Raw genomic sequence first — 12754 nt, 5'->3', positions numbered from 1 at the left:
CTATAGTCCTCCATGCTTTACACTGCAGCATCGCTCTATAGTCCTCCATGCTTTACACTGCAGCATCGCTCTATAGTCCTCCATGCTTTACACTGCAGCATCGCTCTATTGTCCTCCATGCTTTACACTGCAGCATCGCTCTATAGTCCTCCATGCTTTACACTGCAGCATCGCTCTATAGTCCTCCATGCTTTACACTGCAGCATCGCTCTATAGTCCTCCATGCTTTACACTGCAGCATCGCTCTATAGTCCTCCATGCTTTACACTGCAGCATCGCTCTATAGTCCTCCATGCTTTACACTGCAGCATCGCTCTATAGTCCTCCATGCTTTACACTGCAGCATCGCTCTATAGTCCTCCATGCTTTACACTGCAGCATCGCTCTATAGTCCTCCATGCTTTACACTGCAGCATCGCTCTATAGTCCTCCATGCTTTACACTGCAGCATCGCTCTATAGTCCTCCATGCTTTACACTGCAGCATCGCTCTATTGTCCTCCATGCTTTACACTGCAGCATCGCTCTATAGTCCTCCATGCTTTACACTGCAGCATCGCTCTATAGTCCTCCATGCTTTACACTGCAGCATCGCTCTATAGTCCTCCATGCTTTACACTGTAGCATCGCTCTATAGTCCTCCCTGCTTTACACTGTAGCATCGCTCTATAGTCCTCCCTGCTTTACACTGTAGCATCGCTCTGTAGTCCTCCATGCTTTACACTGCAGCATCGCTCTGTAGTCCTCCATGCTTTACACTGCAGCATCCCTCTATAGTCCTCCATGCTTTACACTGTAGCATCGCTCTATAGTCCTCCATGCTTTACACTGCAGCATCGCTCTATAGTCCTCCATGCTTCACACTGCAGCATCGCTCTATAGTCCTCCATGCTTCACACTGCAGCATCGCTCTATAGTCCTCCATGCTTTACACTGCAGCATCCCTCTATAGTCCTCCATGCTTTACACTGTAGCATCGCTCTATAGTCCTCCATGCTGTACACTGCAGCATCGCTCTATAGTCCTCCATGCTTCACACTGCAGCATCGCTCTATAGTCCTCCATGCTTTACACTGCAGCATCGCTCTATAGTCCTCCATGCTTCACACTGCAGCATCGCTCTATAGTCCTCCATGCTTTACACTGTAGCATCGCTCTATAGTCCTCCATGCTTTACACTGCAGCATCGCTCTATAGTCCTCCATGCTTTACACTGCAGCATCGCTCTATAGTCCTCCATGCTTTACACTGCAGCATCGCTCTATAGTCCTCCATGCTTTACACTGTAGCATCGCTCTATAGTCCTCCATGCCTTACACTGCAGCATCGCTCTATAGTCCTCCATGCTTTACACTGCAGCATCGCTCTATAGTCCTCCATGCTTTACACTGTAGCATCGCTCTATAGTCCTCCATGCCTTACACTGCAGCATCGCTCTATAGTCCTCCATGCTTTACACTGTAGCATCGCTCTATAGTCCTCCATGCTTTACACTGCAGCATCGCTCTATAGTCCTCCATGCTTTACACTGCAGCATCGCTCTATAGTCCTCCATGCTTTACACTGTAGCATCGCTCTATAGTCCTCCATGCTTTACACTGTAGCATCGCTCTATAGTCCTCCATGCTTTACACTGCAGCATCGCTCTATAGTCCTCCATGCTTTACACTGCAGCATCGCTCTATAGTCCTCCATGCTTTACACTGCAGCATCGCTCTATTGTCCTCCATGCTTTACACTGCAGCATCGCTCTATAGTCCTCCATGCTTTACACTGCAGCATCGCTCTATAGTCCTCCATGCTTTACACTGCAGCATCGCTCTATAGTCCTCCATGCTTTACACTGCAGCATCGCTCTATAGTCCTCCATGCTTTACACTGCAGCATCGCTCTATAGTCCTCCATGCTTTACACTGCAGCATCGCTCTATAGTCCTCCATGCTTTACACTGCAGCATCGCTCTATAGTCCTCCATGCTTTACACTGCAGCATCGCTCTATAGTCCTCCATGCTTTACACTGCAGCATCGCTCTATTGTCCTCCATGCTTTACACTGCAGCATCGCTCTATAGTCCTCCATGCTTTACACTGCAGCATCGCTCTATAGTCCTCCATGCTTTACACTGCAGCATCGCTCTATAGTCCTCCATGCTTTACACTGTAGCATCGCTCTATAGTCCTCCCTGCTTTACACTGTAGCATCGCTCTATAGTCCTCCCTGCTTTACACTGTAGCATCGCTCTATAGTCCTCCATGCTTTACACTGCAGCATCGCTCTATAGTCCTCCATGCTTTACACTGCAGCATCGCTCTATAGTCCTCCCTGCTTTACACTGTAGCATCGCTCTATAGTCCTCCATGCTTTACACTGCAGCATCGCTCTATAGTCCTCCATGCTTTACACTGCAGCATCGCTCTATAGTCCTCCATGCTTTACACTGCAGCATCGCTCTATAGTCCTCCCTGCTTTACACTGTAGCATCGCTCTATAGTCCTCCCTGCTTTACACTGCAGCATCGCTCTATAGTCCTCCATGCTTTACACTGCAGCATCGCTCTATAGTCCTCCCTGCTTTACACTGTAGCATCGCTCTATAGTCCTCCCTGCTTTACACTGCAGCATCGCTCTGTAGTCCTCCCTGCTTTACACTGTAGCATCGCTCTGTAGTCCTCCATGCTTTACACTGCAGCATCGCTCTATAGTCCTCCATGCCTTACACTGTAGCATCGCTCTATAGTCCTCCATGCTTTACACTGCAGCATCGCTCTATAGTCCTCCATGCTTTACACTGCAGCATCGCTCTATAGTCCTCCATGCTTTACTCTGCAGCATCGCTCTATAGTCCTCCCTGCTTTACACTGTAGCATCGCTCTATAGTCCTCCCTGCTTTACACTGTAGCATCGCTCTATAGTCCTCCATGCTTTACACTGCAGCATCCCTCTATAGTCCTCCATGCTTTACACTGTAGCATCGCTCTATAGTCCTCCATGCTTTACACTGCAGCATCGCTCTATAGTCCTCCATGCTTCACACTGCAGCATCGCTCTATAGTCCTCCATGCTTTACACTGCAGCATCGCTCTATAGTCCTCCATGCTTTACACTGCAGCATCGCTCTATAGTCCTCCATGCTTTACACTGTAGCATCGCTCTATAGTCCTCCATGCTTTACACTGCAGCATCGCTCTATAGTCCTCCATGCCTTACACTGTAGCATCGCTCTATAGTCCTCCATGCTTTACACTGCAGCATCGCTCTATAGTCCTCCATGCTTTACACTGCAGCATCGCTCTATAGTCCTCCCTGCTTTACACTGTAGCATCGCTCTATAGTCCTCCATGCTTTACACTGCAGCATCGCTCTATAGTCCTCCATGCTTTACACTGCAGCATCGCTCTATAGTCCTCCATGCTTTACACTGCAGCATCGCTCTATAGTCCTCCCTGCTTTACACTGTAGCATCGCTCTATAGTCCTCCCTGCTTTACACTGCAGCATCGCTCTATAGTCCTCCATGCTTTACACTGCAGCATCGCTCTATAGTCCTCCCTGCTTTACACTGTAGCATCGCTCTATAGTCCTCCCTGCTTTACACTGCAGCATCGCTCTATAGTCCTCCATGCTTTACACTGCAGCATCGCTCTATAGTCCTCCATGCTTTACACTGTAGCATCGCTCTATAGTCCTCCATGCTTTACACTGCAGCATCGCTCTATAGTCCTCCATGCTTTACACTGCAGCATCGCTCTATAGTCCTCCATGCTTTACACTGCAGCATCGCTCTATAGTCCTCCATGCTTTACACTGCAGCATCGCTCTATAGTCCTCCATGCTTTACACTGCAGCATCGCTCTATAGTCCTCCATGCTTTACACTGCAGCATCGCTCTATAGTCCTCCATGCTTTACACTGCAGCATCGCTCTATTGTCCTCCATGCTTTACACTGCAGCATCGCTCTATAGTCCTCCATGCTTTACACTGCAGCATCGCTCTATAGTCCTCCATGCTTTACACTGCAGCATCGCTCTATAGTCCTCCATGCTTTACACTGTAGCATCGCTCTATAGTCCTCCCTGCTTTACACTGTAGCATCGCTCTATAGTCCTCCCTGCTTTACACTGTAGCATCGCTCTATAGTCCTCCATGCTTTACACTGCAGCATCGCTCTATAGTCCTCCATGCTTTACACTGCAGCATCCCTCTATAGTCCTCCATGCTTTACACTGTAGCATCGCTCTATAGTCCTCCATGCTTTACACTGCAGCATCGCTCTATAGTCCTCCATGCTTCACACTGCAGCATCGCTCTATAGTCCTCCATGCTTTACACTGCAGCATCGCTCTATAGTCCTCCATGCTTCACACTGCAGCATCGCTCTATAGTCCTCCATGCTTTACACTGCAGCATCGCTCTATAGTTCTCCATGCTTTACACTGTAGCATCGCTCTGTAGTCCTCCATGCCTTACACTGCAGCATCGCTCTATAGTCCTCCATGCTTTACACTGTAGCATCGCTCTATAGTCCTCCATGCTTTACACTGCAGCATCGCTCTATAGTCCTCCATGCTTTACACTGCAGCATCGCTCTATAGTCCTCCATGCTTTACACTGCAGCATCGCTCTATTGTCCTCCATGCTTTACACTGCAGCATCGCTCTATAGTCCTCCATGCCTTACACTGCAGCATCGCTCTATAGTCCTCCATGCTTTACACTGTAGCATCGCTCTATAGTCCTCCATGCCTTACACTGTAGCATCGCTCTATAGTCCTCCATGCTTTACACTGCAGCATCGCTCTATAGTCCTCCATGCTTTACACTGCAGCATCGCTCTATAGTCCTCCATGCTTTACTCTGCAGCATCGCTCTATAGTCCTCCCTGCTTTACACTGTAGCATCGCTCTATAGTCCTCCCTGCTTTACACTGTAGCATCGCTCTATAGTCCTCCATGCTTTACACTGCAGCATCCCTCTATAGTCCTCCATGCTTTACACTGTAGCATCGCTCTATATTCCTCCATGCTTTACACTGCAGCATCGCTCTATAGTCCTCCATGCTTCACACTGCAGCATCGCTCTATAGTCCTCCATGCTTTACACTGCAGCATCGCTCTATAGTCCTCCATGCTTTACACTGCAGCATCGCTCTATAGTCCTCCATGCTTTACACTGCAGCATCGCTCTATAGTCCTCCATGCTTTACACTGCAGCATTGCTCTATAGTCCTCCATGCTTTACACTGCAGCATCGCTCTATAGTCCTCCATGCTTTACACTGCAGCATCGCTCTATAGTCCTCCATGCTTTACACTGCAGCATCGCTATATAGTCCTCCATGTCTTACACTGCAGCATCGCTCTATAGTCCTCCCTGCTTTACACTGCAGCTCAGCTCTATAGTCCTCCCTGCTTTACACTGCAGCATCGCTCTATAGTCCTCCATGCTTTACACTGCAGCATCGCTCTATAGTCCTCCATGCTTTACACTGCAGCATCGCTCTATAGTCCTCCCTGCTTTACACTGTAGCATCGCTCTGTAGTCCTCCATGCTTTACACTGCAGCATCGCTCTATAGTCCTCCATGCCTTACACTGCAGCATCGCTCTATAGTCCTCCATGCCTTACACTGCAGCATCACTCTATAGTCCTCCTGCTTTATACTACATAAGTCATGACCGCTGCAGACTATCTCTTCCCGCAGATCGTGAATATCAGCTCCTCTGCTTCGCTGCTCGGGTACTGGAAGGCTCCGGTCACGGTCTCTTACGCCGTCCGGGAACGCAGCGGCTTCCTGAACGGATCGGAGGTCAGCGATCACCTGCGGAATCTCAGTCTGGTGGAGTTCAGCTTCTTCCTGGGATTCCCCGTCAAGCAAATCGCAGAGCGTGAGTGCAGAAAGTTACTACTGAAGCTGCGGGGCTGATTGTGTGGTGACTAGAGAGGGGGGAAGAGCTGCAGACACTGTGTAACATCATGTCTTATCCTCCAGTCACATCCAGAGCTGCAGTCACCATCCTGTTGTGTCATTATCTCTTGTACTCCAGTCACATCCACAGCTGCAGTCTCAGTTGGTCTGTGACATTATGTCTTATCCTACATTCAGAGTCTGACGTGTTGTAACAGTAGAATTGTAAACGCAGCTCTGGATGTGACTGGAGTGCAGGACGCATTATAACTGCTGATCTGTTACATTTTTGGTTGTGAGTAAAGGAGTAAAGGACATGGTGTATTTGCAGCTCTGGTTGTGACTGGAGGATTAGACATGGCTGATGTAATCCCCCGGGGGTCTCGCCCCCCTCAGTGTCTGATGTCATTGAGTGCGGAGACAAAGGCCCGGACCCTCAGAATAACATCAGCCCAGACATTCCCACAATCCTGGGAGCCGAGAGGAAAACACCGGAGGTGGCGGCTCCCCCAGAACTGGCCCCGCCGACCCCTGCCCTGCTCTTAAAGGGATCTTCGGTCTTGGGATTAATGGGGCCCCTGGGGATCTGACAATCCCTTTAAGACATTACTTCATGCTCAGTCATGTGACTGCAGCGGATCAGTTCCCTTTATGGAGTTTTCTAGGAAAAATCATTAAAAAATCAATCTAATCTTACACCAGGGGGCGGGGCTGACTACCACATTCCTTGTAGTCAGAGTGTCATGTGACCCTGGTTCTTTTCTCTCTCTCCAGCGTCCAGCTACCCTCAGCTCAACATCTCCCCGATCCTCAAAGATTCCTGGCTCCAGACAAGTGAGTGACATTTCCTGAAAGCCTCTGTGCTGCTGGGGCTGCACCTCTATATAACTCTCCCCCCTCCTCTCCTGAAATCCTCTGTACTGCTGGGGCTGCACCTCTATATAACTCTCCCCCTCCTCTCCTGACATCCTCTGTGCTGCTGGGGCTGCACCTCTATATAACTCTCCCCCTCCTCTCCTGACATCCTCTGTGCTGCTGGGGCTGCTCCTCTATGTAACTCTCCCCCTCCTCTCCTGACATCCTCTGTGCTGCTGGGGCTGCACCTCTATATAACTCTCCCCCTCCTCTCCTGACATCCTCTGTGCTGCTGGGGCTGCACCTCTATATAACTCTCCTCCTCCTCTCCTGACATCCTCTGTGCTGCTGGGGCTGCTCCTCTATATAACTCTCCCCTCCTCTCCTGACATCCTCTGTGCTGCTGGGGCTGCACTTCTATATAACTCTCCCCCTCCTCTCCTGACATCCTCTGTGCTGCTGGGGCTGCACTTCTATATAACTCTCCCCCTCCTCTCCTGACATCCTCTGTGCTGCTGGGGCTGCTCCTCTATATAACTCTCACCCTCCTCTCCTGACATCCTCTGTGCTGCTGGGGCTGCTCCTCTATATAACTCTCCCCCTCCTCTCCTGACATCCTCTGTGCTGCTGGGGCTGCTCCTCTATATAACTCTCCCCCTCCTCTCCTGACATCCTCTGTGCTGCTGGGGGCTGCTCCTCTATATAACTCTCCCCCTCCTCTCCTGACATCCTCTGTGCTGCTGGGGCTGCACCTCTATATAACTCTCCCCCTCCTCTCCTGACATCCTCTGTGCTGCTGGGGGCTGCACCTCTATATAACTCTCCCCCTCCTCTCCTGACATCCTCTGTGCTGCTGGGGGCTGCACCTCTATATAACTCTCCCCCTCCTCTCCTGACATCCTCTGTGCTGCTGGGGGCTGCACCTCTATATAACTCTCCCCCTCCTCTCCTGACATCCTCTGTGCTGCTGGGGGCTGCTCCTCTATATAACTCTCCCCCTCCTCTCCTGACATCCTCTGTGCTGCTGGGGCTGCACCTCTATATAACTCTCCCCCTCCTCTCCTGACATCCTCTGTGCTGCTGGGGGCTGCTCCTCTATATAACTCTCCCCCTCCTCTCCTGACATCCTCTGTGCTGCTGGGGCTGCTCCTCTATATAACTCTCCCCCTCCTCTCCTGACATCCTCTGTGCTGCTGGGGCTGCACCTCTATATAACTCTCCCCCTCCTCTCCTGAAATCCTCTGTGCTGCTGGGGCTGCTCCTCTATATAACTCTCACCCTCCCCTCCTGACATCCTCTGTGCTGCTGGGGGCTGCTCCTCTATATAACTCTCCCCCTCCTCTCCTGACATCCTCTGTGCTGCTGGGGCTGCACCTCTATATAACTCTCCCCCTCCCCTCCTGACATCCTCTGTGCTGCTGGGGCTGCACCTCTATATAACTCTCCCCCTCCTCTCCTGACATCCTCTGTGCTGCTGGGGCTGCTGCTCTATATAACTCTCCCCCTCCCCTCCTGACATCCTCTGTGCTGCTGGGGGCTGCACCTCTATATATCTCTCCCCCTCCTCTCCTGACATCCTCTGTGCTTCTGGGGGCTGCACCTCTATATATCTCTCCCCCTCCTCTCCTGACATCCTCTGTGCTGCTGGGGGCTGCACCTCTATATAACTCTCCCTCCTCTCCTGACATCCTCTGTGCTGCTGGGGCTGCTCCTCTATATAACTCTCCCCCTCCTCTCCTGACATCCTCTGTGCTGCTGGGGGCTGCTCCTCTATATAACTCTCCCCCTCCTCTCCTGACATCCTCTGTGCTGCTGGGGCTGCACCTCTATATAACTCTCCCCCTCCCCTCTTGACATCCTCTGTGCTGCTGGGGCTGCACCTCTATATATCTCTCCCCCTCCTCTCCTGACATCCTCTGTGCTGCTGGGGCTGCTCCTCTATATAACTCTCCCCCTCCTCTCCTGACATCCTCTGTGCTGCTGGGGCTGCTCCTCTATATAACTCTCCCCTCCTCTCCTGACATCCTCTGTGCTGCTGGGACCTGCTCCTCCACTATGTAACTCTCACCCTCCCCTCCTGACATCCTCTGTGCTGCTGGGGGCTCCTCCTCTATATAACTCTCCCCCTCCTCTCCTGACATCCTCTGTGCTGCTGGGGCTGCACCTCTATATATCTCTCCCCCTCCTCTCCTGACATCCTCTGTGCTGCTGGGGCTGCACCTCTATATAACTCTCCCCCTCCCCTCCTGACATCCTCTGTGCTGCTGGGGCTGCACCTCTATATATCTCTCCCCCTCCTCTCCTGACATCCTCTGTGCTGCTGGGGGCTGCACCTCTATATATATCTCCCCCTCCTCTCCTGACATCCTCTGTGCTGCTGGGGGCTGCTCCTCTATATAACTCTCCCCCTCCCCTCCTGACATCCTCTGTGCTGCTGGGGCTGCTCCTCTATGTAACTCTCCCCCTCCTCTCCTGACATCCTCTGTGCTGCTGGGGCTGCTCCTCTATGTAACTCTCCCCCTCCTCTCCTGACATCCTCTGTGCTGCTGGGGCTGCTCCTCTATATAACTCTCCCCTCCTCTCCTGACATCCTCTGTGCTGCTGGGGCTGCTCCTCTATGTAACTCTCCCCCTCCTCTCCTGACATCCTCTGTGCTGCTGGGGCTGCACCTCTATATAACTCTCCCCCTCCTCTCCTGACATCCTCTGTGCTGCTGGGGCTGCACCTCTATATAACTCTCCCCCTCCTCTCCTGACATCCTCTGTGCTGCTGGGGCTGCTCCACTATATAACTCTCCCCCTCCTCTCCTGACATCCTCTGTGCTGCTGGGGCTGCTCCTCTATATAACTCTCCCCCTCCTCTCCTGAAATCCTCTGTGCTGCTGGGGGCTGCTCCTCTATATAACTCTCCCCCTCCTCTCCTGACATCCTCTGTGCTGCTGGGGCTGCTCCTCTATATAACTCTCCCCCTCCCCTCCTGACATCCTCTGTGCTGCTGGGGCTGCTCCTCTATATAACTCTCCCCCTCCCCTCCTGACATCCTCTGTGCTGCTGGGGCTGCTCCTCTATATAACTCTCCCCCTCCTCTCCTGACCTCCTCTGTGCTGCTGGGGGCTGCACCTCTATATAACTCTCCCCCTCCTCTCCTGACATCCTCTGTGCTGCTGGGGGCTGCTCCTCTATATAACTCTCCCCCTCCTCTCCTGACATCCTCTGTGCTGCTGGGGCTGCACCTCTATATAACTCTCCCCCTCCTCTCCTGACATCCTCTGTGCTGCTGGGGCTGCTCCTCTATATAACTCTCACCCTCCCCTCCTGACATCCTCTGTGCTGCTGGGGGCTGCTCCTCTATATAACTCTCCCCCTCCTCTCCTGACATCCTCTGTGCTGCTGGGGCTGCACCTCTATATAACTCTCCCCCTCCTCTCCTGACATCCTCTGTGCTGCTGGGGCTGCTCCTCTATATAACTCTCCCCCTCCTCTCCTGACATCCTCTGTGCTGCTGGGGCTGCACCTCTATATAACTCTCCCCCTCCTCTCCTGACATCCTCTGTGCTGCTGGGGCTGCACCTCTATATAACTCTCCCCCTCCTCTCCTGACATCCTCTGTGCTGCTGGGGGCTGCACCTCTATATAACTCTCCCCCTCCTCTCCTGACATCCTCTGTGCTGCTGGGGCTGCTCCTCTATATAACTCTCCCCCTCCTCTCCTGACATCCTCTGTGCTGCTGGGGCTGCTCCTCTATATAACTCTCCCCTCCTCTCCTGACATCCTCTGTGCTGCTGGGGCTGCACCTCTATATAACTCTCCCCCTCCTCTCCTGACATCCTCTGTGCTGCTGGGGCTGCACCTCTATATAACTCTCCCCCTCCTCTCCTGACATCCTCTGTGCTGCTGGGGCTGCTCCACTATATAACTCTCCCCCTCCTCTCCTGACATCCTCTGTGCTGCTGGGGCTGCTCCTCTATATAACTCTCCCCCTCCCCTCCTGACATCCTCTGTGCTGCTGGGGCTGCTCCACTATATAACTCTCACCCTCCTCTCCTGACATCCTCTGTGCTGCTGGGGCTGCTCCTCTATATAACTCTCCCCCTCCTCTCCTGACATCCTCTGTGCTGCTGGGGCTGCTCCACTATATAACTCTCACCCTCCTCTCCTGACATCCTCTGTGCTGCTGGGGCTGCACCTCTATATAACTCTCACCCTCCTCTCCTGACATCCTCTGTGCTGCTGGGGCTGCTCCTCTATATAACTCTCCCCCTCCCCTCCTGACATCCTCTGTGCTGCTGGGGGCTGCTCCTCTATATAACTCTCCCCCTCCTCTCCTGAAATCCTCTGTGCTGCTGGGGGCTGCACCTCTATATAACTCTCCCCTCCTCTCCTGACATCCTCTGTGCTGCTGGGGCTGCTCCTCTATATAACTCTCCCCCTCCTCTCCTGACATCCTCTGTGCTGCTGGGGCTGCTCCTCTATATAACTCTCCCCTCCCCTCCTGACATCCTCTGTGCTGCTGGGGCTGCACCTCTATATAACTCTCCCCCTCCTCTCCTGACATCCTCTGTGCTGCTGGGACCCGCTCCTCCACTATGTAACTCTCCCCCTCCCCTCCTGACATCCTCTGTGCTGCTGGGGCTGCACCTCTATATAACTCTCCCCCTCCCCTCCTGACATCCTCTGTGCTGCTGGGGCTGCTCCTCTATATAACTCTCCCCCTCCTCTCCTGACATCCTCTGTGCTGCTGGGGCTGCTCCTCTATATAACTCCCCCCCTCCTCTCCTGACATCCTCTGTGCTGCTGGGGCTGCTCCTCTATATAACTCTGCCCCTCCTCTCCTGACATCCTCTGTGCTGCTGGGGCTGCACCTCTATATAACTCTCCCCCTCCTCTCCTGACATCCTCTGTGCTGCTGGGGCTGCTGCTCTATATAACTCTCCCCCTCCCCTCCTGACATCCTCTGTGCTGCTGGGGCTGCTCCTCTATATAACTCTCCCCCTCCTCTCCTGACATCCTCTGTGCTGCTGGGGCTGCTCCTCTATGTAACTCTCCCCCTCCTCTCCTGACATCCTCTGTGCTGCTGGGGCTGCTCCTCTATATAACTCTCCCCCTCCTCTCCTGACATCCTCTGTGCTGCTGGGGCTGCTCCTCTATATAACTCTCCCCCTCCTCTCCTGACATCCTCTGTGCTGCTGGGGCTGCTCCTCTATATAACTCTCCTCTCCTCTCCTGACATCCTCTGTGCTGCTGGGGCTGCTCCTCTATATAACTCTCCCCCTCCTCTCCTGACATCCTCTGTGCTGCTGGGGCTGCTCCTCTATGTAACTCTCCCCCTCCTCTCCTGACATCCTCTGTGCTGCTGGGGCTGCTCCTCTATATAACTCTCCCCCTCCTCTCCTGACATCCTCTGTGCTGCTGGGGCTGCTCCTCTATATAACTCTCCCCCTCCTCTCCTGACATCCTCTGTGCTGCTGGGGCTGCTCCTCTATATAACTCTCCCCCTCCTCTCCTGATGCTGGGGGCTGCTCCTCTATATAACTCTCCCCCTCCTCTCCTGACATCCTCTGTGCTGCTGGGGCTGCACCTCTATATAACTCTCCCCCTCCCCTCCTGACATCCTCATCACGTGTGTGATATCTGCTGGGGCTGCACCTCTATATAACTCTCCCCCTCCTCTCCTGACATCCTCTGTGCTGCTGGGGCTGCTCCTGTATATAACTCTCCCCCTCCCCTCCTGACATCCTCTGTGCTGCTGGGGGCTGCCTCCTCTATATAACTCTCCCCCTCCTCTCCTGACATCCTCTGTGCTGCTGGGGCTGCACCTCTATATAACTCTCCCCCTCCTCTCCTGACATCCTCTGTGCTGCTGGGGCTGCTCCTCTATATAACTCTCCCCCTCCTCTCCTGACATCCTCTGTGCTGCTGGGGGCTGCTCCTCTATATAACTCTCCCCCTCCCCTCCTGACATCCTCTGTGCTGCTGGGGCTGCACCTCTATATAACTCT

At 53.0% G+C, this 12754-nt stretch overlaps 1 protein-coding gene across 6 annotated transcripts in view; it reads left to right on the top strand.

Annotated features, from left to right (window-relative positions):
• The window catches only part of KIAA1549 (KIAA1549 ortholog), a 71500-nt gene that overhangs the window by 34466 nt on the left and 24280 nt on the right, over positions 1-12754 (top strand). For all 6 annotated transcript variants that reach the window (XM_072144837.1, XM_072144834.1, XM_072144833.1 and 3 more), the window contains exons 6-7: positions 5698-5881; positions 6676-6735. In XM_072144837.1, coding sequence (XP_072000938.1) covers positions 5698-5881; positions 6676-6735 — 244 coding nt within the window. The remainder of the gene's footprint in view (positions 1-5697; positions 5882-6675; positions 6736-12754) is intronic.

This window comes from Engystomops pustulosus, chromosome 4 (genome assembly GCF_040894005.1).
Source record: "Engystomops pustulosus chromosome 4, aEngPut4.maternal, whole genome shotgun sequence".
Classification (NCBI taxonomy): domain Eukaryota; kingdom Metazoa; phylum Chordata; class Amphibia; order Anura; family Leptodactylidae; genus Engystomops; species Engystomops pustulosus.
This window is presented reverse-complemented; position numbering and strand designations above follow the sequence as displayed.